Below are 25,415 nucleotides of genomic sequence, written 5' to 3'. Positions count from 1 at the left end.
CTAGCATTGCTTCACCATTGGCACTTATGATAGGATTCTTCCAACAGAACATAGATCATAGAATCCTACAGTACAGAAGGAGGCCATTCGGCCCATCGAGTCTGCACCAACTACAATCCCACCCAGGCCCTACTCCCATAACCCCATGCTTTACCCTAGTTAGTCCCCTTGACACGAATGGACAATTTAACGTGGCCAATCCACCTAGCCCGCACATCTTTGGACTGTGGGAGGAAACCAGAGCACCCAGAGGAAACCCACGCAGATACGGGGAGAACGTGCAAACTCCACACAGACAGTGACCCAAGCCAGGAATCGAACCCAGGTCCCTGGCTCTGTGAGACAGCAGTGCTAACCACTGTGCCATCGTGCCGTCCAGTCACGGAAAGAGGTTGTGTCAAAGCTGAAGCTGGACTGGGAAATGTCCTGTATCTTTTTCCCAATAAAATCTGTTGTGGGAAAAATGAACTGGACAGCATTTTAGCCTCATTTCCACTGTGATGAACCAAGAATGCTTTGAGAAGGAGAAGTTTTAATGGTTCTTGCAATATTTTGTATAGTTTTTAATACAGCCAATGGAAAAAAGTCTGCGTAAGATTTTACGCTTTGGGGCTAAAGTTAAACTCTGATAAGATCGCATTTGTTAACATTAGAAATTGCTTTCTAAGATAAATTTTCAATCCCAATTGATTGCTGTTCTATTTATGCATTAAGGAGATAAGAATTGATAAGGTCACTTATTGCTTTAATTAACTCCCATCATTTCTGAACAGTCTGATCTTATCAGACTTTTACTGCATTAAGACATTAAGCGATCATCAATTGACTGTACATCAATCAGTCAGAGAGGTCTCCATGGAATATCAGCAGCAAAAAAGTTGCACATTGTGGAAATCTCTTATCGCCTACGACTCTTGTCCTTTGTACGAAGAGCTAGAATTGGGCAAGAGTTCCATCACTTGTTAGTCCAGCATTCCTGGAACATTCTGGAACTGAACAATAGGGAAGGCCTTTGTTTTGAGGCCTGTTCCAATCTCTTCAATTCACCTTGTGCTTTTAGCCACCGTTTAATGACTAGAAAAAGAGGTGAGTGGCATATTGGTGGTGGAGAAAATATTGGGATTAAAAGAAAAATACTGAAAGTCTGCTTGGTTCTATAAATGTGTGTTGCTGTTGCATGGGTAGAAATAAATTTTACTTTATTCAGTGAACTTGACAAGGTAGAGTGGAGGAGTAATTGTTTTAAATGCTAATGAGCATTGAGCACCTTTCTTCTGAAGATGAGTGTAATCTTGAGAATTAAGAACATCAAGGTGATCAGAAATGTGTTTGTCCTTGTTACAACAATAGTAACCTGTATTTATATAACGCCTTGTAGAGCAGCAACATTAATGGAGGAAACGCCCCAAAAATATTTTTGGCAAGTGGAGTCAAAGAGGCACCCAAGTGAAATAGATAAAGGAAGAGGTGATTTGGGAGAGTTGGGAGAGATGTTCAGAAAAAGTGGTCAAAGAGATGGATTTTGCGAGAGTCTGTAAAGGCAGAGGGAGGTTTGAGCAGTGATCAGTGGCTTCTCGCTGCACTCGTAAATTCCCCCAACTCGCCATTGCTGCGCATTTCCTCCGGGGTCTTCAAATCCCAACTTTCGCAGGAATTGCAGCACAGTGTCCATCAGAAAACTTGGTCAGAGCAAAGTAGAGTCAGGGTAACAGGATGAGCGCCCCCTTTTTACACACCAGCTGCTATATGGTAAATTTAAGGTTCAGTCTTGAAAAATTAGTGAATGAATGGGTAGGTGGGTGAGTGGCTAGTTGGGTTGGGTTGCAGGGGGGTCAATAGTCGTGTCAAGTGGAGGGTTAGTCAGGTTGAGTCAGTGGGATAGTTGAGGTCTGGGCGGTGGAGGGCAGTTGTGTAGTTGCCCAGGTGTTAGATTAGATTTTAATCTGTCGAATATTTCCAGGGTAACTATGGGGATAAGTACTGTGGACTTGACCAAATCTCCGGCTCTGGCTTAGAGCCAGAGGCATTCGCCGAGATTCGTGGGGAGCAGGGGAATTGCTCATTGGAAGTTTAAACTTCTTGGGCAGTTTCTTTTGAAAGTCCACAAGTCAGAAACTCCGGAGTGTCCTGGCGTGCGTTTTAAGTCACATGTCTTGTCTTGATCTGAAAACAGAGAGGGTTTGGTTTGTGGAAACACAGCAATGTTTTCGGAAGAGAGGTCCAGGAAGTCGGGACCAAAAACTGGAGAGGCTGAGGGCTGGACAAGGTGTAAGGCAAGAGAAGATGAGGTATAAGGACGTTGAACATTAGGTTATAAGATTCAGTATGTTGAGCAACAAGAAACCAATGTACAGCAGCAGGATGTGGGATGATGGACGTGCAGGAATTAGAGAAGAATAGGTTACATATGGCTGAGATTTGCACAAATTGGAATTGAGAATGGAGGAGATGGGTTGTAGAATGGTGATCAGCAAGAAAGAGGTGTTAAAGCATATACATCGTAGCTGCTGCCTCTGTTCCTCTGTTACGCTGCCTAATATATCCTCCCTAAATACATTAAGCAATGCTTTAGTTTTTCAGAAGGAAGTGCATTAAGATGTGAGTATATATAGCAATTTCATTACATTGTATCCCAGCTAGAACATTAGTTCTAATTTACTTTATTAATTCAATGCTATAAAAGATAATGTTAGAATAGATATAAATGCCATGGCACAGCAAGTTTATCCAGTGACTCACGGATTTGATTCCCAATCTGAACAATTATCCAATCTCCACCCAGGATACTGCAGTTTGCCTCAGCGTTCTTGTGTGTAAAGCCAACTAGGATTGTCAATGTTGATGACTGTCCATCATGATTGTCAGATAAGAATATGATTCATTGTGTGCCTTATGCCCACTCACCTTGCTCGAGTTAATAGTTTGTCAGCAATCACTGTGTCAGGCTTACCACCTGAACAATGGCTAACGTGTAAGATATCAGCACTTAAAACACACTGAAGCTCGGAGACCATGCCTTCTTGGGGGGATTGGGGATGGTGAAGGAAATTGCTGCAAAATGGTGGGGGAAGGAATAATTAATTTCTGTCCGTATCTTGATTTTTCTAGCTTTACTGTGGCTCCGAGTGCAAACAAAACTAGAGATTTTATTTATTCATTCTGATGCACCTCAATGAGCACCCGGAAACAAGGCTTTAGAACTGAAGGCTTTAATACATTAACAATGAAACTACTAACACAAATTCACCCGTTCAGACTGAAGGGGTCCTGCCGGAGCAGGGGGTCTTATACCCTGCCACCGGAGGCGGGACCCCACTGGAGTGTGCCACGATAACACTTAGGACAGGTAAACACCCTATCCCAACAACATAGTACAACCCCCATAACAACAACACCCTAGCCCAACAGTAACACAATAACAACCCCAGTGGTGAACCAACGATGGTTCACCACATTCACCCCTCCTTTAGGAACCAAAGGTGGCGGGGTGGATGAAAACAGACAATGACAAAAAAAATAACAGGATTCACAAGTCCAGACGGTCTGGAGGACCGCACCGACGCTGCGATCTTCTCAACACCGGTTGCGAAACCGGAGCAGGTGCTTGCGGTGGCTCTCTCAAAGCAACATCTGGCTGTCCCCTCAAAGACTCCCGGGCCGGCCGGCCCTGATGAGGCGATGGTGTAGGGGATCCTGGAACGTTTGGTGGTGGTGGTGATGATGGTGGCGCCGATCTCCGAGTCTCAGGCAAGCTGTACATGGGAGTAAAAGTGTTATGCACTGGTCCCGGTGCTGACCGCGCCACGTCTGGGGAAGTAATGAGGAGTAGTGGATCTGTGACTTGGGGAATAGGAGCGACAGGAGTTGCTACGTCCCCTGCGGGCGCCAGGTCTCTAATGGAGACAGTGTCCTCTCGCCCGTCAGGATATGCCACATAGGCATACTGAGGGTTGGCGTGGAGGAGTTGGACCGGTTCGACCAAGGGGTCGGACTTGCGAGCCCTCACATGGCGCCGCAGAAGGACGGGTCCTGGGTACGTCAACCAGGCTGGCAATGAGGTCCCCGAGGACGACTTCCGAGGGAATGAGAACATCCTCTCGTGGGGAGTAGCATTGGTTGCCGTACACAGGAGGGAGCGGATAGAATGGAGCGCAGTTGGAAGGACCTCCTGCCACCGGGAGACTGGAAGGCCCTTGGATTTCAGTGCCAGTAGGACAGCCTTCCAGACTGTAGCATTCTCCCTTTCCACCTGTCCGTTACCCCTAGGGTTGTAGCTCGTGGTTCTACTAGAGGCAATCCCGAATGAGAGCAGGAATTGCCTCAAGTCGTTGCTCATGAACGACGAGCCCCTGTCGCTATGAATATAGCAGGGGTACCCGAACAGGGTAAAAAGCTCACTGAATGCCTTGATGACGGTGGCAGTCGACGTGTCCGCACAGGGGAAAACAAACGGAAACCGGGAAAATTCGTCTATTATGTTAAGAAAATAGACATTCCGATCCGTTGAGGGAAGGGGGCCCTTAAAATCTACACTCAGCCTCTCAAAAGGGCGAGTGGCCTTGACCAAATGTGCCCGGTCTGGTCGATAAAAGTGTGGTTTGCATTCTGTGCAAATCCGACAACTTCTAGTAACTGACCTGACCTCCTCCACCGAGTAGGGTAGGTTGCGGGCTTTTATGAAGTGGTAGAGTCTGGTGACTCCAGGATGACACAGATCATTGTGGAGAGCCTTCAAGCGGTCCTCCTGCATGATGGCGCATGTTCCGCGCGAGAGGGCATCCGAGGGCTCATTGAGCTTCCCTGGACGATACATAATATCGTAATTATAGGTGGAGAGCTCAATTCTCCACCGCAAGATCTTATCGTTCTTGATCTTGCCCCTCTGCGTGTTACTGAACATAAACGCCACGGATCGTTGATCCGTGATCAGGGTGAACCGCTTACCTGCCAGGTAATGGCGCCAGTGTCTGACTGCCTCCACAATGGCCTGAGCCTCCTTTTCCACCGCTGAGTGCCGAATCTCTGGGCCTTGAAGGGTGCGGGAAAAAAAACGCGACGGGCCTGCCTGCCTGGTTTAGTGTGGCGGCTAGGGCGAAGTCCGATGCATCACTCTCCACCTGGAAAGGGATGGATTCATCCACCGCGTGCATCGTGGCTTTCGAGATGTCGCTTTTCAAAACCTTGAAGGCCAATTGGGCCTCCGGCGTAAGTGGGAAGGTCGTGGACTTAATGAGCGGACGAGCTTTGTCCGCGTAGTTGGGGACCCACTGTGCATAATACGAAAAGAACCCGAGGCATCTCCTCAGTGCTTTCGTGCTAGCGGGCAAGGGAAGTTCAGTGAGTGGGCGCATACGGTCTGGATCAGGGCCAATGACCCCGTTTTCCACCACGTATCCGAGGATGGCTAACCTACGCGTACGGAATACGCACTTCTCCCTGTTATAGGTCAGATTCAGGCGAGATGCAGTGCGTAGAAAGTGTTGGAGATTCGTGTCGTGGTCCTGCTGGTCATGGCCGCAGATGGTGACGTTATCCAGGTACGGGAAGGTAGCCCGCAACCCGTTCTGGTCCACCATTCGGTCCATAGCACGCTGGAAGACCGAGACCCCATTGGTGACACCAAATGGAACCCTGAGGAATTGGTATAGACGACCATCCGCCTCAAAAGCCGTATATTGTCGGTCCTCTGGGCGGATGGGGAGTTGATGGTAGGCGGACTTAAGGTCTATGGTAGAAAACACTCGGTACTGCGCAATCTGATTGACCATATCAGAAATGCGCGGGAGAGGATACGCATCCAGCTGCGTGTATCTATTAATGGTCTGACTATAGTCGATGACCATCCGAGGTTTGTTCCCGCTTTTGACTACCACGACCTGCGCTCTCCACGGACTAGCACTGGCCTGTATGATCCCTTCCTTGAGGAGCCGCTGAACCTCAGATCTAATAAAGATCCGGTCCTCAGCGCTGTAACGCCTACTTTTAGTAGCGATGGGCTTGCAGCCAGGTACCAGATTTTTAAAAAGGGATGGTGTCATGATCTTCAGGGTGGATAGATTGCACGCGGGGCGCTTTGGGCAATTTGGAGGCTGCGGCTGGTTCCCTACTGCCAGTGAAGGGAGTGGCCCACCGTACTGTAGGATCACACTCCTCATGTGGGCCATAAAGTTTAGTCCGAGGAGAATTGGCGCGCAAAGGTGAGGTAGCACAAGGAGCCTGTATTGCTCGTAAACTGTGCCCTGTACCTCAAGAGTTACCATACATCGTCCTTGGATCGGTACAGACCGGGACTGTGATGCCATGGAAATTGTCTGTTTGGCAGGGAGAACCCGGAGTCCACACCTTTTAGCAGTTTCAGGGTGTATGAAACTTTCGGTGCTCCCACTGTCAAACAGACAATTCACAGTTCTGCCACTAACCTTTACCTCCATCATGGAATGTTCCAGTCTGTAATGCCTGGTCTGATCCAGAGAGATCGACGCCACCGTTGGCCCCTGGGCGTCACTGCATGCTGCCGATGTGGATGCTGAGGACCCCTGCTGGTCGCTGCTGCATGCTGCCGATGTGGATGCTGAGGACCCCTGCTGGTCGCTCCTAGTCGTCGTGGACCATGATGGCCGCCCCCATGAATCGCATGTGGGCGAGGGCTCCAAGCGCAGCGACTCCTGGTGGTCTTCCTCCTCCTCTGTCTGCCACGATGGCGCCGTCCTGAGATCGCACGTGGTCGGACCTCGTGGGTACTGCGACGCCGAAAGAGATGGTCTCCGTTCTGGAGGGTTACAAGCTGCACTGCCGTTTTTAGGTTTGGACCTGCAGACTTTGCCGTAGTGGCCTTTTTTACCGCACTGGCTGCAGATTGCCGTTCTTGCCGGACACTGTTGCCGTGGATGCTTGGCCCCACCGCAAAAATAGCATCGCTGGCCACCTGGAGCTGCCGCCGTCGTCGAATCGATCTGGGAGCGCGGGTTCGCGGGGCGAGGAGGGAGCAGAGCTTGCTCCAACCACGTTGACTGCACGTGGTCCTCGGGGTACAGCGCCAAGCTCTTCGACGCCGCCTCCAACCTCACGGCCATCCCCATTGCCTGGGTCAAGTTGAGTTTCCCCTTTTCTAATAATTTAAGTCTGATGTACGAGGACCCTACCCCTGCTACGAACGCGTCTCGGGCGAGGTCTTGCATGTACTGCTCGGCGGAGACATCCTTACAGTCACAACCCCTGGCAAGCTGCAGGAGTTCATTGGCGTAGTCTTCTATGGTCTCGCCCGACTGCCGACGTCGTGTAGCGAGGAGATAACGAGCGTGAATCTCGTTGGGTGGCGTAATGTACCTATTCTTTAGGAGCTCGACGGCACCCTGGTAAGTGGAAGCTGCACGAATGGCTAGGTAAATCGTGTCGCTTACCCTTGCGTGGAGGACCTGGAGTCTATCACTGTCTGTAGTGATAGCTACCGAGGCTGCCAGGTAGTCCTCGAAGCACTTCCACCAATGTTCGAACGTGGGTCCAGTGTCAGACGATCCAGTTTTAGGATCTGTTCCATATTCTCAGTTAATGTATTAAATTGATGCACCTCAATGAGCACCCGGAAACAAGGCTTTAGAACTGAAGGCTTTAATACATTAACAATGAAACTACTAACACAAATTCACCCGTTCAGACTGAAGGGGTCCTGCCGGAGCAGGGGGTCTTATACCCTGCCACCGGAGGCGGGACCCCACTGGAGTGTGCCACGATAACACTTAGGACAGGTAAACACCCTATCCCAACAACATAGTACAACCCCCATAACAACAACACCCTAGCCCAACAGTAACACAATAACAACCCCAGTGGTGAACCAACGATGGTTCACCACACATTCACAGCAGTTGCTGGTTAGGCCAGCATTTATTGACCATCCCTAGTTGCCCTCGAGAAGGTGGCATTGAGCTGCCTTCTTGAACTGCTGCAGGGCATGTGGTGTAGGTTCACTCACGGTGCTGTTGGAAAGGGAGTTCCAGAATTTTGACCGAGTGACAGTAAAGGAATGCCGATATAATTCCAAATCAGGATGGTGAGTGTGACTTGGAGGAAAACGTGCAGCTGATCCTATCCCCAAGTTTCTTCTACCCTTATCCTTCCAGGTGGTAGGGGTCGCAGGTTTGGAAGGTGCTGTTGAAGGAGCCTTGGTGAGTGTTGCAGTTCATCTTGTGGATGGTACACACTGCTGCCCCTGTGCCTCGATGGTGGAAGGAATGTTGAAGGTGCTGAATGGGGGGGGGGGGGGGGGGGGGGGGTGGCTATTGTCGAGTTTCTTGAGTGTTGTTGAAGCTGCAGTCATCTAGGCAAATAGAAAGTATTCCATCGCACTCCTGACTTGTGCCTTGTAGATGATGGACAGGCTGTGATAAGTTTTCTGCCTGAACTATTTAATTTTGAAGAAATGGGCACCATTTCAGTGACGTCATTCAAGCAGCTTTCTGCTGGTCTAAGCAAAATATGAATATCTTAAAAATTCAATTAGAATTTTCCTGAGATGAATATTTACTCATTTACAATGGGGGGTACTTTAAAAAGTAATTCCCTACGGCAGTTCTTTCCATAACCTCAAGTACTTTTAACCCCAAGAGTAATACTTTCATTTCCAAAAAGCTATGTCTAATACAGTTTTGTACTGATTGTTGCAAGTAATCATAACATTGCAGAAACGTTCTTATGATGGTGATGGGAATATGAATATTGTCGCCTCTCATTGTAACACCCGAATCCTAACAATATGTGCTTCCGTCTCAGATCTGTGTTGTGATTGGCAGCTGCCTTGACAATCAATAAACATTTTAAACAAATCCAATGCTTAGCCCTAATATTGACCTAATCCTCCCTTGACAAATGTGGAAGAAACTGATAATAAAACTAATTAAGGCAATGGTCTTTCTTTTCTAATTACTCCATTTTTATCATTTCTGCAAGTTGGGTTATTGCAGCTGAGGAGGGTAAGTATGCAGTTTTAATTGATAGTTGAACCCTCTGATTACAACAGAAAAGGGTTGTGATATCATGTGGGAAACACAAATGTAGGTTCAGTGTATCTTGCCGGTGGTATTTCAACACAGCTGCCATTTAATCGTATTACTTCCATGTTGGGCATCAATTGCATGGGAGCAACCTGATGATGCATGCCATGCAATCTCAACTCGAAGCCAATCCAAAAATGTAGCATATTTAAGTTTACTTCTTTATTAGTGTCAGAAGAAGCCTTACATTTTGCTCTCCAATGAAGCTACTGTGAAAATCCGCAAGTCGCCACACTCTGGTGTCTGTTGGGTACACTAAGGGAGAATTTAGCATGGCCAATGCACGTCTTTCAGATTGTGGGAGGAAACTGAAGCACTCGGAGTAAACCCACGCAGACACTGGGAACACATACAAACTCCACATTCACCCAAGGCTGGAGTTAAACCCCCGTCCCTGGAGCCATGAGGCAGCAGTGCTAATCGCTGTGCCACCCTGGAATCGGCAAATAAAACTGTTTATGTACAGCTTTCTTTTTGCTAAATGCTGATACCAGGAGTTTAAAGCCTTATTATGTTGTAGCAACTCAATGTGGAATTTAATAATCAAACGATAAACCTGTTGTTGGTAATTCACCTCGATCAGATTCTGGCAGAGGGAAGGGCTAATAGAGAAAACTGAAGCCCACTCTCACCGAGATCATGTTCTGGCGCCAGCAGTGGGATATTATCTTCCCAAAGCGCTCTCCACATCTCCAATCCTGGGCGGCACAGTGGCAGAGTGGTTAGCACCGCTGCCTCACAACTCCAGGGACCTGGGTTCGATTCCCATTTTGGGTCACTGTCTGTGTGGAGTTTGCACGTTCTCCCCGTGCCTGCATGCGTTTTTCTCCGGGTGCTCCAGTTTCCTCCCACAGTCCAAAGATGTGCGGGTTAGGTTGACTGGCCATGTTAAATTGCTCATAGTGTGCTGGGATGTGCAGGTTACTGGGGTAAATGTGTGTGGTGTGGGGTGAGATTGTTGTCGGTGCAGTCTCGATGGGCCGAATGGTGGCCTCCAGCACTGTAAGGTTTCTATGATTCTAAATAGTTTTCTGGTTTTTCTGCTTATCCCTCGTTTCCCGCTACTCCTCTATTCTCTTTGTTGTTGCGCACCACTCCAGTTATTAACTCAGTTTTGCCTAATGTGACATTATGGAAGGTCAGCCAGCATTGTAAAGTGTATGATCGGAATTCAGCTCCTCTGTTTGAATGTTGCCAGCTGACGCATTGCCACGTGACCCAGTTTCAGTGATGTGATTTATCCTACGATTGCATTCCAATCCCAAGTGTTCCTCTTTTCTTCTTCTCTCGCAGTTTGCCATTACGGTTTTGGGTCAACGTGATTAAGAATCCGCAATTTGTGTTTGACATTCACAAGAGCAGCATTACAGATGCATGCCTCTCTGTGGTGGCACAGACATTCATGGACTCTTGCTCAACGTCTGAGCATCGACTCGGCAAGGACTCGCCATCGAACAAGTTGTTATACGCCAAGGATATCCCCAACTATAAGAGCTGGGTTGAGAGGTTAGTATATACTGGCATCAGCCCCTGCGTTAGTATTGATCAGGCTTCATTTAAGAGTCGAGGGCCAGGCATGTGATATAACTGATGACATGTGGATTGAGTGCTGCCTAATGGAACATGTTCGTTAGCTGGTGCCATTAACAGATTGAAACTGACAAACTTTTGTTCACTGCAGCAAGAAATGGAACCCTGCCATTAAACCCCATTGCTGCAAGCTTTCCACTCGAGCAAAATGGTTTTTGACTGATCCCTATCGAAGCTCCATTATATTTATTAGAACCATTTCAGAAGTCTCTGTGATGAACCACTAATTCAATTTTTTTTAAAGAAAGTGCTTTGATAGTCGCTGAGAGTTTGCAGTAACCAGGTTTAACTGTTTAAATTAAGTTGACTTCAGGTCAATATGCACGGCAAAACTCTCGTTTTGCACATCGCATTGTGCTGGTGTCCTGATGCATTTGCACGCCAATGTTGTGCTGCCATTTAGTATAATGGGTTTTAGAACATTGTTATTGTGCATGTCCCATTCAGTAATCATGTGGAAATGCAAACTTCTTTATTTTAACCTTATTCACCGCATCGTGTCCCATTGTGACCCGAATTGCTGCTGATTTCAGCCCCACTTTGTGGAATTCAATCTCTAGGCAAGTATGCTGAAATGTGAAAGCAAAAGACGCGGGCAATCTGAAATAAAGACAGAAAGTGCTGGCAGTACGCAGCCGGACTGACAGCATCTGTGGAGCGGGAAAAACAGAATGGACCTTTTGATTCGAATATAACTCCTGCAATTTCTAGAACTTTCCGTGGTGCTGATTCAAGCATAAAATGAGTTCTGCTTATTTACATTTCCGTCGTTCAGCCCGCTGGATCTTCTTACACATTCATTTCTGGTGGGCTAATAATTTTCTAGAAAAGGGCATATTTGACAAAAGTTTATTTTTAGTTCATCGCAGCCCATGTAACTGACTAAGCAGATTGAGGTTAAAATGCAACAAGATTACCATTTCTCTAGATGGGGGCTGGTTACTGTTTGCTGAAAATGGTGATTAAAACAATGTAAATTGCGATTCTTTGTTCCTAAATGGCGATGATACGTGCGGGATTGCTGCAAACCACTTCCTTACTGCATGGGAAAGTGCATGTAGGTGGGCTTCTTCCTTCAGGAGTGAATTGCTTCCTCGTTCATCTTGGTTTGCCACAAATGTGTCTCATGTGTTCATCACGTGCATTAGCATTAGCTTGGTAAGCTGTGGGTCGCTGGTGATCAATTAATCCACATTTCAAAGTGAGTAAAGGGACGTAAAAGGTTCAGAAATGGGGAGTAATTAATGAATGAGGTAGCCATGTATTCCCCATTCAAATAACTAGAAGGCAGAGTTCTGAAAACTGCTGACAGTGTGATTTCACCAGTGCAGTGCAGGGTATTCCAGATGTCTGGGGGCAGTTTTCATTGTTGTCATTAATCACAGTTGTAGCCTGCAACTGCACAATATTATTTTTTTCCCATTTGCATGCAAATGTGGCTACAGGCAGTATCTACTTGATTTCCCTTAGCCTATTCGTCAGTGCACGTGCCGTAAAATATGATTCTAATGGGGTTTATGTCAATAGTCTGTTTGCCCACAATTGATTTTTTGACTCTGAACTGTCAGCAGTCCGGGTGTTATGTGTGCGCGATCACATTTGTAGGTAATAAAACAGTACAGGAAAAGATCTCCTAGTTGGGTAGGAGCCCAACATTTCACAGTCTGTGCAGGCACTTCCAACTACTTTTTTGTCCAACAAGGGAAATGAATTCGATGCTGCTATTCGCATGGTAGAATTTGGCTTCAAATTCCATTATTGGCATGTAATTAGTAGGCATTGACTAATCTGTCCCTGCACCAAAGTAAAGTTGATTTTGATACAATTCTTTTGGCTCATTTACCAGCCGTCCTTCCGTGTGGGGAATATGCGTTGGGAGACAACTAATTAATTCTGGGTGTTGTTGCTTTTATTGTGTGGGTGAAACATATCTTTTGTTTCATAGGTACTACGCTGATATTGCTAAAATGTCTGCAATTAGTGACCAAGATATGAATGCTTACCTGGCGGAGCAGTCCCGTTTGCACGTCAATGAGTTTAATATGCTGAGTGCGTTGAACGAAATCTACTCTTACGTGACCAAATACAGTGAAGAGGTTAGTGCACAACATACTTCTAGCATATTCTGCCCACGCAACTGGCTTGAGGAGGCGTGGCCTAGTATAAGTTTAGTGGTCCTCCCAATTGAATTGATTTGATTTGATTTCTTATTGTCACATGTATTGGTATACTGAAAGGTATTGTTTGTTGTGTGCTATACAGAGCATACCATTCATAGGAAAAGAAAGGAGAACGTGGGGAATGTAGTATTACAGTCTTAGAATTGTTAGAGAGTTTAAAAGAGTTAGAATGAAGTTTTAGAAGCATAGAGAGAGATTAAAATATAGAATTAGAAGGTATGCTGGGCACAACTTGCAAAACGTCACCTCGCTCCGGCGCCATCTTGAGAAAAAGAGAAAAAAAATTGTCAATATATGTTGATGCCACTAACAGCATCATTGACCCTGTCATGCTCCCTCTTCAGCCCTCATCCTAAAAAGTAATCATTTGAGTTTTGTATGCTTTTGTACACTTTGTCACATAAGCACCTTTGATTTTTAAAATACACTTTGGGTGGGATTTTTCCAGTCAAGTGCTGTAGACATGAGAAGGTGATGGCTTGTTGGTATTATCGCTAGACTATTAATCCAAAAACTCAACTAATGTTCCGGGGATCCAGGTTTGAATCCCGTCACGGCAGCTGGTGGAATTTGAATTCAATAAAAAATATCAGGAATTAAGAATCTACTGATGACCATGAAACCATTGTCAACTGTCGGAAAAATGCATCTGGTTCACTAATGTACCTTTAGGGAAGGAAATCTGCCGTCCTTACCTGGTCTGGCCCACATGTGATTCCAGACCCACAGCAATGTGGTTGACTCTCAACTGCCCTCTGAAATGGTCTAGCAAGCCATGCAGTTAAAGAGCAGCTAGGGATGGGCAATAAATGCTGGCCCAGCCAATGACATCCAAACCCACGAATGAATAACAAAAAATCAACGGAATTCCAATGACGGGCCATCTCCACCACCAGAAAGCACGCTGTATTGTGTGTGTGTTGGCGGGACAGTTTCGTTGTTAGTGACCTTTTAACTGTATGGAGCTGTATCATTCCTGATTTACAATTGAAAGTCTGATTTCACTCCATGGAAACGTTACTTCAGTTGACCTTTCCTCAACTTAAGAAGTTGCATTTTCAAGTCAATTTTCAGCTTTCCAAAATTATATCCTATGTCATCTATACTTGTACTCATAAAGCACCCAGTTGGAATGTGTCTGATGTAATCATCCTGGTTGCAAGAGCTGGATTGAACTTTGGGCATCATTATTTACCAGAGTCCTTATGGTTAGAGAACAGGTTATAAAATGTATCTGAAAAAGCAGGGATTATTCTTTATGTGGCTGTGGTTTTCGACTGCAAATAATTTAGACACAGCCGTCGCCTTAACTGGAGGGAGGATTAAATGATCCTGGCCCCTGAATCATTTTTGAAGTTGTTCTCATGGGAGCTTCGTTGGGCCTTAAATTTACGCTGGTGAAGAAACCTCCAGAAAGATCAAAGTCATTTCTCTGCACAAGTAAATTATAGTCCTTGTGGTCCTTCATTAGCAATGTTAATGAGCATCATTTAATATGCTATCCACTGGCTCCGATTGTAATTTTACCACATAAACAGGTCGTAATATAGAAAATTCTCATTATTACAAATTACCACAGATCTCAACATTTTATGCTCGTTATCTGGAGTGTTGGTTTTGCATTAGCTATTCCGGAGCTGCATATTAAGCATTTGAGTATCGTTTGCACTGGAATAAAACAAAATTGTATTTCATATAATCTGGAGCCTGCTGCACATAAAGGCCAGCAATACGTGCTTTGTAATCTGATGGATAATAGTCATTAGGAGTGTGTTCAGATCATCATTGTTTCAGCGAATATAATATTCTGGCTTGGTTAGGAAGGTGGTATTCTATTAAGGCTCTGGGAACATTTCTCTCCCCCCCCCCCCCGCCCCACCCCCTACACTATGTGCTTCTGAACCTACAGAACATAAATGTAGGAAACACATGTAGCATACAGCATCATATGGAGGCAAAATGTAAGTGTGTCCCTAATAATATGCTGAAATGGAAAAAGTTTATTGATTTATTTAGTCACAAGTAAGGCTTACATTAACACTGCAATGAAGTTACTGTGAAATCCCACTAGTCGCCACAGTCCGGCACCTGTTCAGGTTAATGTACCTAACCAGCACATCTTTCGGACTGTGGGAGGAAACCAGAGCACCCGGAGGAAACCCACGCGGACACTGGGAGAACGTGCAAACTCCACACAGACAGTGACCCAAGCCGGGAATCGAACCTGCATCCTTGGTGCTGTAAGGCAGCAGTGCTAACCACTGTGCCACCCACAAATTGTGGTCAGCTAATGTCACAACTGAACCGAAAGGAAGGACTGTTTCAAAGATGAAACTATCTAGCTGGAAGTAATTTATCTGACCTTGAGAGCTGTCTTGTAATTAGAACAATTTGGTTTTGAGCTCAAAAATGGCAGGATAGGTATGAGCAAGAGAGACCATTCAAATGATCTTAGCGCGGCCATCCAGAAAAGCAATTGAATATTTCCATCGTGTTTCCAAGCTGATTTTTGTCTCTGCTTTTGGAAGATCGCACCGAGTGCTGATTTACCGCCATGAATTCATGGCCGATCTGTGACCTAACTCCGTAAATCCATCTTTGACTCACAGCCTTTAACATCTTTAGCAGACAAAATTCCGTCAATCGCAGTTCTAAAGTTAACAATTGATCTCACAATTTCCATTCGCAGAAGAGAGTTCCAAACTTCTATCATTCTTTGCCTGAAGGCGTCGTTATTCCTGGCTCTCATTTTAGACTCTGCCCTCCATAGCCCGAGGTTCACCAATGAGCAGAAATAGTTTCTCTTTCCCCACCCTATGTAGGTTTAAAGGTTCAGGAGCCACTGATTACCCCGCAAAAGAATCATAGAATCCCTCCAGTGCAGAAGAAGCCATACGGCCCATCGAGTCTGCACTGACTCTCCAACAGAGTATCTCACTCAGACCCCCCCGCCCTATCCCTAAACCCCACACATTTACCATGACTAATTATCTAATTATTCTAGCCTACACATCTTTGGACACTAAGGGGCAATTTAGCATGGCCAATCCACCTAACCTGCACATCTTTGATCCAAGTTTATAAATAATTTTATAATCGTTTACTGAGTAAATTATTGGGAAGTAACAGTTTAAATTTGATGTATAAGCTAAATAGGCTGGAAAAATATTCGATCTGTGACAAGTGAGAGCTGTTTTGGCAGCAGTCTCTGTTCTGTTGGCAGATGTCTTTCCTTTGTTCTCTGTCCTTTCGAAGTGACTGGTTTGGCAGGAGTGTTGGGTTGTGGGGGAGGAATGGTGAGGGGGATGGGGGTACGGTGAAGGGGGAATCATGAGGGCAGAATGGTGAGGGAGGTGGGGGAATTATGTGGGAGACGGTATTGAGAGGGGGGAAATGATGAGGGAATGGTGAGGCTAGAGAGCAAAGGATGAGGGAATGGTGAAGGAGGTGGGGTGGTGAGGGCAGAGCATTTTGAGGGGACCAGTGGTTAGGGAGTGGTGTGGCAGTGACACTGGTTAGGAAGCTCTATTTCAGACCAATGAGGTCTATAGCCAGCATGAATCACTTCAAAAAGATCTTTCCTCTCCAAAGTGATTATTTTTCTTGAGACACTGTTTTTAACTATTTGTTTAGACAATTGGTTTACATATCTGTCATGAGATCCCACTCTATCAGGAATATATTTGCTAGGGACATGTCCTTGGTGGAGATATAAGGCCTTGTGTCTTGTGTTTTTCAGACAGCAAGCTTTTGTGGGAGCTTTATTCATTAAGATGTTTAAAATATTCAATACAAGATGTTAGTTTGTGAGAAGAAATTTCAGATACCTGTCTGTTCCCCTTCTAGTATTTAAAAACTTTGATTAAGTCACTTCTTAATCTTTGAAATCCCAAAAATACCAAACTTAGTTTGTTAAATATCTCTTGCACGGCTAATATATATTTTCTAAGCACTTCTGCCTCACAACGCCGGGGACCAGAATTCAATTCTGGCCTTGGGTGACTGTATGGAGTTTGCACGTTCTCCCTGTGTCTGCGTGGGTTTCCTCCAGATGCTCCGGTTTCCTCCCACAGTCCAAAGATGGATTAGCCATGGAAAATTTGTGGGATTACGGGGATAGGGTAGGGGAGAGGCCTGGGTAAGATGGTCTGACAGCGAGTCTGTGCACACTTGATGGGCCAAATGGTCTCTTCTCTATTGTTGGGATTCTATGATTCTCTGATAATGTTTAGTCCAAAGAATTGCTCAGAGTACTCAAGGGGTGGTCTGACCAGTGCTTTGTGTAATTAAAGCATGACTTCTACTCCCTTATAATCTAGACCCCTAGAAACAAAGGCCAGCATTCAATTAGCCTTTTTGATTATTTCCTGTTGCTGTCCATGACATTTTATTGATCAACGTACCTGGATCTCTAGTACTGATAATGATCACTTTCCGCACCAGAGATTCTGAAATGTACTTTCCTTTTCTTAAATGAGGATTTTCAGAAATGGATTTGACACGATTCTCGTGCTTTTATTCTTGGCTCTTGCCGTTCTGAGTGAGAGGAATTCCCTTTCCCCTTACTTTTTGTTCCTAGGTTCACCTGATCAAGTTTTATTATTTTGACATATGCAATGTGATTCCCACAGCCAAGCATATCCTTTGTTTCCCTTTGTCTTGTGTTTTTAATTCTTCTGTAGAGAAGCATCACCCATTCATCACCCCCTCTTTCTCCATCAGTGGCCAGGACCCTGCATGCTCCTTACATGTGAGACGTTAATCTGGGGATCTAACTTTAGGAATGACCTGAAGTTTATGGAGCGAATACAGAGGAAATGTGCTTAGATAAAATTAGCAATCTGGAACTTGTATTTCTCAGGTGAAGGTAGTGAACAGAGAAGGTTCAGAGGCGATCTGATGGAGATATTCAAAATAATGGGAGGTGATGAAGGGAACTATTTCTGAAGTCAGGAAGCCATTGTGTCAAGGGTACAAACTTTTCATCAAAAGAACAACAGAAAGATATTTGTTTCATCCAGAGACTGGCAAGGCATTTAATGCCCTCTGTAGCTAAATCCATAATGGTTTTCAAGAGAAATGGGGTAAGCATTTGAAACACATCCGATCAGAGTATAGAGAGAACAAAGCATGAGGACGGCATGATGGCACAGCGGTTAGCACTGCTGCCTCAGTGCCAGGGACCCGGGTTCAATTAGGCCTTGGGTTGCTGATCGTGTAGAGTTTGCACGTTCTCATCATGTCTGCGTGGGTTTCCTCCGGGTGCTCCGTTTTCCTCCCACAGTGCAAAGATTTGCAGGTTAGGTTGATTGGCCATGTTAAATTGCCCCTTAGTGTCAGGGGGATTAGCAGGTAAGTAAATGGGGTTACGGAGATAGGGCTGGGTGGAATTGTTGTTGGTGCTGGCCCGATGGACTGAATGGCCCCCTTTAGCACTGTAGGGATTCTATGATACTCTTTTTAAATTTGGAATTACTATAATTTGTCCCTTTTATGGAGAATGAAGGCAGTTGGAACAGACTGTGTAAATGTGATTAGGTATATTCGCTTGCATTGAGGTTAAACTGGTTGGGCTGAACAAGCAGCTTCTGTGTCATAACTTGCGTATTTCTATAAATTTGAATAATCACAAATCGAGAAATGTTGCGGGACAGAATTTTACGTACAATCTATTCCACCTTGAAACAACAATTAGTAAGAGTCGGTGTGAGGTTTATAAAGGGCTTTCTTCTTTATTCTAACTTCCTGAATGAAATCTGCCATAACGCAGGAAAGCCCTTTTACCCCTTGAAAGATGATGAAAAATAAAAGTTGCCCTGTTTGTCCACACTCACCTGGCTCCTCATTCTGGAAGCATCTACCTCAGGCAGCACGCCGGACTGCACAGTTGGTCCATCAGTGAATCAGGGTCCCAGTTCCCTTGTGCACCTGCCCACAATGCCAGCTGCTGGAAACCACTACAAGCCCAAAGTTCTCCTTGCATTGAACAGCCACTAATCTTTGGAAAGAAACACTAAAATCAATATGCACTCAAATCATGTTAGCGGTCTCTGCAATGCTGATTTGAGCTGAAGTGTCAATTTTTAAGTTTACTGCTGATGTGGTACCTTTTAGGTAAATGCTGTTTTGACTGTACTGCAGTCTCACTCTTCCCTTTCCTTTTTTTAATTAGATAACCGCTGCTTTGGAACAAGATGAACAAGCACGGAGGCAACGCCTGGCATATAAAGTAGAGCAACTGATTGTCGCCATGTCGCTAGAGAGTTGAGAGCTACATTTGCAGGACCTAGTGGCTGAACAATGAACTCGTGTGAGAAAGAGAAGCCGTTGGAGGGGGAGAGCAAAGCATGGATCGTGTGGTTAAATGCTATGTCCAAAGTTGCACAATATCAAGTGGCTGGCATGGCCATTTTTGTTTGAAAGGTGTCGGATACCTCTTCGTTTTGTTTTTTTCTGTGAGTACGGCTGTGTTCCGAGTACTACCTTTTAGTTGACTTGCAACCAGGGCTGCGATAACCTCGTGTACAATGGTTTATGTTTACAAAGGATAACCTTTGAGAGCCACAGCTGCGTTTGTGGTGAGCTTACTGATAATTTGAACAGGACCTGATGCGAATGAGCAAGGCAGGCGACTTTTCTGTGTGGCCAGGAGCAAGAAAGGATATGCGAAATCAGCACCGCACTGCAGAATTCTACCTTCTCCACCACCGCCCCCCCCTACTCCCCCTGCCACCCCAGAAGGAGTAAATTTCAACCACAACTGCGACATGCACAGTCGAACGACCAAAGCCTCGTCCAGCAAGGTGGGATTGGTTAGAGGCGGCAAGTTGTTTCCAGTGTTCCCGAGAAGAGCCAACAGGATTCACAAATTGAAATGTATTCTTTGGGCTCCAGAATTTTGTCTTTCTGAAATCAGTGCCATCCCTGTATCATAATGTATTAAAAGACATTTGTGAACTTTGCAATGAGACAGAAATCATAAATGCACATATTTGAGGGGGGGTTGGGAGGGGGGGGGAAAACAAACAATTTTCCCAATGGGTTGGCCATTTTTTAAAAAAAATGCATTTTTCTGCTTTTTGTTATACAAATCAAAGCTCCATCACTGCTGCTATTTAGCCAAGCTATTCCATCTTGTAACAACAGTCAGTAAGGGTCAATGTGAGGTTTATACAGGGCTTTCTTCTTTATTCTAACATCCTGAATGTAATACTGTGGCTCAGTAGGAAACTCAAAAGAAATTGTACTGGAAAATCTGTCATCTTTGCACGTTGTTCAATAATCCTGTAAATCACAGTCATGTCATTTAGTGATTCCCTACCACAGTGCGTAATTTCACCTTTACAAGGCATTCCATGTTTGATAGGTTTTTTTTCTACCAAACTGTGGTGTGAAATAAAGGAAAGGAAATTGAAGAAATTTCTCACCTTAGCTGGAGATTCACTTTTTCTTTGAATGCACTCTTCATCAAATCGAATCAAACCACCAGGATGGAGTTAGCGGAGCAAAGGTGTTTGTCGAGTCCCAGCTCAAGAGGCGATGCCCTCTGCCTGACATCGGTCAGTTGTAGAAATCTGCATCAGTAAAATGTGAATCAGGTGGGGGCGGCTCTGCGTAAAGAAGTGAAAATGGAGCCGCTGACAATCTACGCAAGCAGCCTGGTAGCCCTCAGTGAGAGTATCGTACCACAAGGTTTGTCAACTCCTTGCTACAGCTTGATCATTTCAAGCCTGTTTGAAAGATGACGTTCGCCAAGTATCACTGTTGTGATCGCTTCTACATTTGTATGTTGGTGGATTTGTGGCACTAATAATGACAATTGGAAGTTGTCGCAAAAAATAATTATGCTTTTGTTTGTAGAGGTTTTGTGAGAAGAGTTGCCTTGAGGAAATCAATGTAGGTGTCCAATGGGAATACAATGAACCTATTAAATTATTTTTCTATTGTCTTCTTTCACCCCCCCTCCCCCGCCCCACTTGGTCACTTACTGCCGCTATCTCTCTATTTGTTCGGCAACGTGGACAGACATGTCTGTACGTTCAGTGCGAGGTACCATTTACTGGTTAGCCCAGCGGGGGAGATTCCAGTTCGGAAGAAAAGCAGGCTTGTAACTCGGATGTGAGCTGCTTTGCTTTCCACTTCCGATGTAAGTAAAGTGGAAACTTACCCAGCCAAATGTTCTGACACAGGCCATTTATTATTCCGAAGGAAGGCCTGGACTTTCAACACATGGTGCGAAGCAAGCATCATGAGTGCTTTGCTACCAAAGACTTTTACATTTTAAATAATTTTAATTATGAAGCCGCAAAATGGATGCTGTCTCGCGACATCAAATCTCCACAGCAGTTGGTGTAAAAATCCTCCCAAGCCAGTTTTCCTTTTTTGTTCCATTTTGCATTGAGTAAACCAAAGGTTTTTAAAAGTGCATATCCTAGAGCCACGAAGTGTATAAAGGTTGTAAATATTGATCGTACCTCAGTGTGGGATCAAAAGCCCAGAACTGCTTTTTATTGCTGTTGTGCTTGGTTCTCTAGTAATCCAATTCTTATACAAAGAAGTGGATAGTGTTATTTGCACATTTGTGAGAAGATGTTTATGGTGTTTTGATATGGTTCAATCTGATGCTTCGAAAACATAACAAAAACAAACAAAAAAAATGGTTGAGCATCAATGTCTTGAGGATAGATGGCACTTGATACCATATGACATGTAACGATTCCATTTGGAAAACTGTCCTCTTCATTTGTTCTTCTTCTTGCTATTAGTCATAACCCAACACAATGCAGCACTTTGCGGGGAAAGATGATGAGTTAGGCTGAGGAGTCATGTCATAAAGTTAAACGAACATGCAACTGTTATTCTTTTATGTGTCATTCAGCACTGCAGGGTGTGGTTCATGTTGCGAGGACAGTATCTTCATGCAAAGAATAAAGGACATTTTACCTTCATTGGATAGTTTGCCTTTCAGTAGCAGAGCCAGGGAGGGTTCGTGCCTTTTTGTTACAATGCGTGTGCAACTTAGGTGTGCAGCCCCTTAAAATCTTACATCGCTGTGCACGCAGAGTTGAAGGGCTTGACTTGTGCGCAGTCTGAGTGGGGAATTGTGGATTCAGAAAGCTTACAAGGGCCCTCGCTGTCCCCTGCCACCACAGTCATTTGCGATCAGCCAATTTTGTATGCCAGAAAGTGGTCAAAGCAGCACGTAGAATCACTACAGTGCAGAAGGAGAGCATTCGGCCTATCGAGTCTGCACCGACCACAATCCCATCCAGACTCTTTTCCCATCACCCCACATATTTACCCTGCTAATTCCCCTGACACCAGGGTCAATCTAGCATAGCCAATCTTTGGACTGTGGGAGGAAGTTGGAGCACCCGGAGGAAACCCACGCAGACACGGGGAGAACAAGCAAACTCCACACGGACAGTGACCCGGGTCCCTGTGAGGCAGCAGTGTTAACCATTGTGCCACCGTGCCGCTCATAATTATCATTTGCTAATTTTGCTTTTAAATTCTCAGTTGCCATTTAGAGCTGATGCAAAAACAAATCAGCATTTAGGGCATCATTGTGACTCTGCTGTGTCAAGTCAGCTACACCTGGATATCACCACCTTCTCCACACACTCCCACCCTTCAACCTTCGCTCCAACCTCGCTACCTTTTATTCTCTTGGTGAAATGATGAAACAAAAATTAAAGGGAAACTTGCTGATGGAAGCTTGCTGACTGAATATCACAGGCAAGATTTTAACTCACTCAGTACCTATTCAGTTACACAGTTAGTTAAATTGGGCTGCACACAGAGTTTTCCACAATTAAAATCGGGGTGCATACAGTCAGTTAAAGTTAGGCTGCACAAAGTCCATTTTGCACATGGTAGCTGGCAGAATGCATCATGATGCCTCAGATGTGAGATACTATCTACTGTTGAAGGGAATGATGGTTCATAACTATTTTTAAAAAGCAAAAGTAAGACACCAACTTGCCTCTCCTGAAAGTATTAATAGGAAATCCTTTTTGTCTTCTGCTAAACCTGAACATGTTCCTAATTGAATGCTGCAGCACAGTTGTGGTCCCAGAACTGGTGACTCTCCACGCAATATCGTCTCCAATCCTTATTTCAGTGTTTAAGGTGTTGCTCAGTGCTGGCAGGCAGATCCTTGGGTGCTGGTAGTCTTGTGATTTTGGATAGTCTGTTGTTTTTGGGGCCATCTGACTGAGCCTACATCCAGCAATGATCACCAAGCAGTGACCAAGAATGGAGCCTCAATCCATGGAAACTGATACCCATCTATCTACCCTGATGGCATTTAGCTGATTCGGGACAGACCAGAGAGTGAACTGTGTCGACCTGCCTGGTGTGTTTTATTCAGTAGCACGCCTACGAGTGCGTTTTCCATGTAAAGCAGTGACACAACCTGTGCTGAAATCTGTAACAAAATAAAGTGTACAGTGAAATCCAGAACCAGTGCGGTTGGTTGGGTGGATTTAAGAAGTGTATAGAATCAGATTTGCAAGTAACAGGACAGCTAAATCATTGCTTGGTTAGAAATTTGGAGTTTGATAATCTGAATGTCAAGACCTTGTCACAAATTGGACCGTATCACATTAGCATGTTGAGTAGGTGCACTCAACTGTACACTGGTTTCTGGTTAAATTCTGAAATGTTTAATCATAGCCCTCATTTAAGCAATAATGGAAAGCCAGGATGCAGTAGCTTGCAATTAAGAGCAATCAGTCAGGCTGCTTCTCAGTTCCCACCTACTGAGCTGCCATGCATCCATTATTACCATTCAATAATACCTTAACCACATTTGTTCCTTCATCACAAATTGGTTATTGACATCCCTGTGACTTCAGACAATGTTTGAAATTCTTTAGGATGTTCAGTAAAGAAAACTTTCTCAAGGACACAGATATTCCAAGTCGGTTGGTTCAGTGTGTCAGAAATTGATGTGAAATTGACATTCCGATAAGTTGAAAAGGGATCCTGCGATGCTAACGTAAATACAATGCAAGTAACTGCGGCGCATCTCCATCTTACAGACATTCAGACATGGGTAGATAACTGGTACACACACTTTGGGGGGGGAATCATAGCGGACAGGGGCAGACCATGAGAAGGTCCATTGACTTCGGGTGGGATTTTACAGTTTTGGAGTGAGCGCGGCCGGAAAATCCTGCCATGTTTCAAAAAAGTAACAAAATCTAAAACAAATTCTTGCAGGACAATTCCAGACACCATTTTTCCGAAGATTGACAAGGTGTAAAAAAAAAAGACAGCATTGTGATTAAACTGAGTGATTAAGTGCAGATTAACACACAAAAATGGATGCAAGGCATACCAATTTGTATCCCTTTATATCCATATTATTACAACTAAGGCAACTTCAGGCAAGCTTTATTATCCCAGTAGATGGAGAAAGGACCAACATAGTGCTGTACAGAGCTGCCATCAATAGATTTCCACTGGGTTTCATCAATGATTTATCTCTTTGAGTTATCTCTAGCATCTGTATGTTCAGAGTATCCCTCACCTTTTATCTCTGTCCTCCATTTCTGACCCTCTGCCTATCTCACAATGAAACACTGGAGTTCTATGTTGCAAAGCAGAGAGAGTTCCTGGTCTGTCAGTTCATAAGGAAAAGAGAGATATGTGAGGGGGGTGGGGGAGCGGGTGGAGAAACAGTAATCTATTTAAAACTGGTCCTGTTTGTTATATTGTGTACCTATTGTAAATATGAATCACTCCTATTTTACAAGCCGGAATCACTTTGTACTGTTGTTGTAGATAAATAAAGGTAACTTGATAAAACATTACCAAACATATTATTTAATTCTCTGTTTGATTTTTCTGTTGGCCTGGAGGTGACTGGCTCATTCTGGGCTATAGGCGTACGCGTTGCAGCCAGTCTGGTGGCCATGTGCATGCTTCTACATTGGCAACTATTAAAGACCACTGAATAATGCATAATGCAGCTGTTTTGCATCTCAAAAGCTTGAAATTGCTTTATTATACTGTACATACAAAGCCTACAAAATACAAGCTTTTAAATTTGTAACCATTTTTTTTTACAAAAAGCAAGTTTTAGAATTCCTTCCCATTGAAAGGTTCCCTGTTTTATTTTAGCAGTTTTAAAATTCATTTCAGAATCTGACATCTAGGGAGATGATTAGCAGTCAGAATGACTTGGATTGTACGATCACAAAGCATTCCCCTTGGTGTGTTAGAACAATTGGAATAGTTAAGTTACAACATATCAATACAACAAAATCACAGATCTCGGAAGTCATAAATTGGACATTTTTGATATTGTGATAATTTTCAAATATAACTTTTGGTAATTGCGAGCAGTATTGATTTAATAAAGAAATCATGGTGCATCCACCTTCAATTAATGGTGCCCTCATAGAATCACCGAATTACTACAGTACAGAAGGCAGCCACTCGGCCCATCGAGCCTGCACCAACAACAATCCCACCCAGGCCCTACCCCACCACTCCACGTATTTACCCTGCTAAATCCCCTGATACGAAGGGGCAATTTAGCATGGCCAATCAACCTAACCTGCACATCTTGCGGACCATGGTAGGA

The 25,415-nt window shown here is 44.6% G+C and overlaps 1 protein-coding gene across 3 annotated transcripts in view; it reads left to right on the top strand.

The window, feature by feature from the left end:
• LOC144511865 (plexin-A2-like) overlaps positions 1-20,754 on the top strand; it is a 483,337-nt gene extending 462,583 nt beyond the window's left edge. For all 3 annotated transcript variants that reach the window (XM_078242266.1, XM_078242268.1, XM_078242267.1), the window contains 3 exons: positions 10,344-10,556; positions 12,586-12,736; positions 18,993-20,754. In XM_078242266.1, coding sequence (XP_078098392.1) covers positions 10,344-10,556; positions 12,586-12,736; positions 18,993-19,088 — 460 coding nt within the window. In that variant the 3' untranslated portion in view covers positions 19,089-20,754. The remainder of the gene's footprint in view (positions 1-10,343; positions 10,557-12,585; positions 12,737-18,992) is intronic.
• The last annotated feature ends 4,661 nt before the right edge of the window (positions 20,755-25,415 follow it).

Source organism: Mustelus asterias, chromosome 25 (genome assembly GCF_964213995.1).
Source record: "Mustelus asterias chromosome 25, sMusAst1.hap1.1, whole genome shotgun sequence".
In the NCBI taxonomy this organism is placed as follows: Eukaryota; Metazoa; Chordata; class Chondrichthyes; order Carcharhiniformes; family Triakidae; genus Mustelus; species Mustelus asterias.
This window is presented reverse-complemented; position numbering and strand designations above follow the sequence as displayed.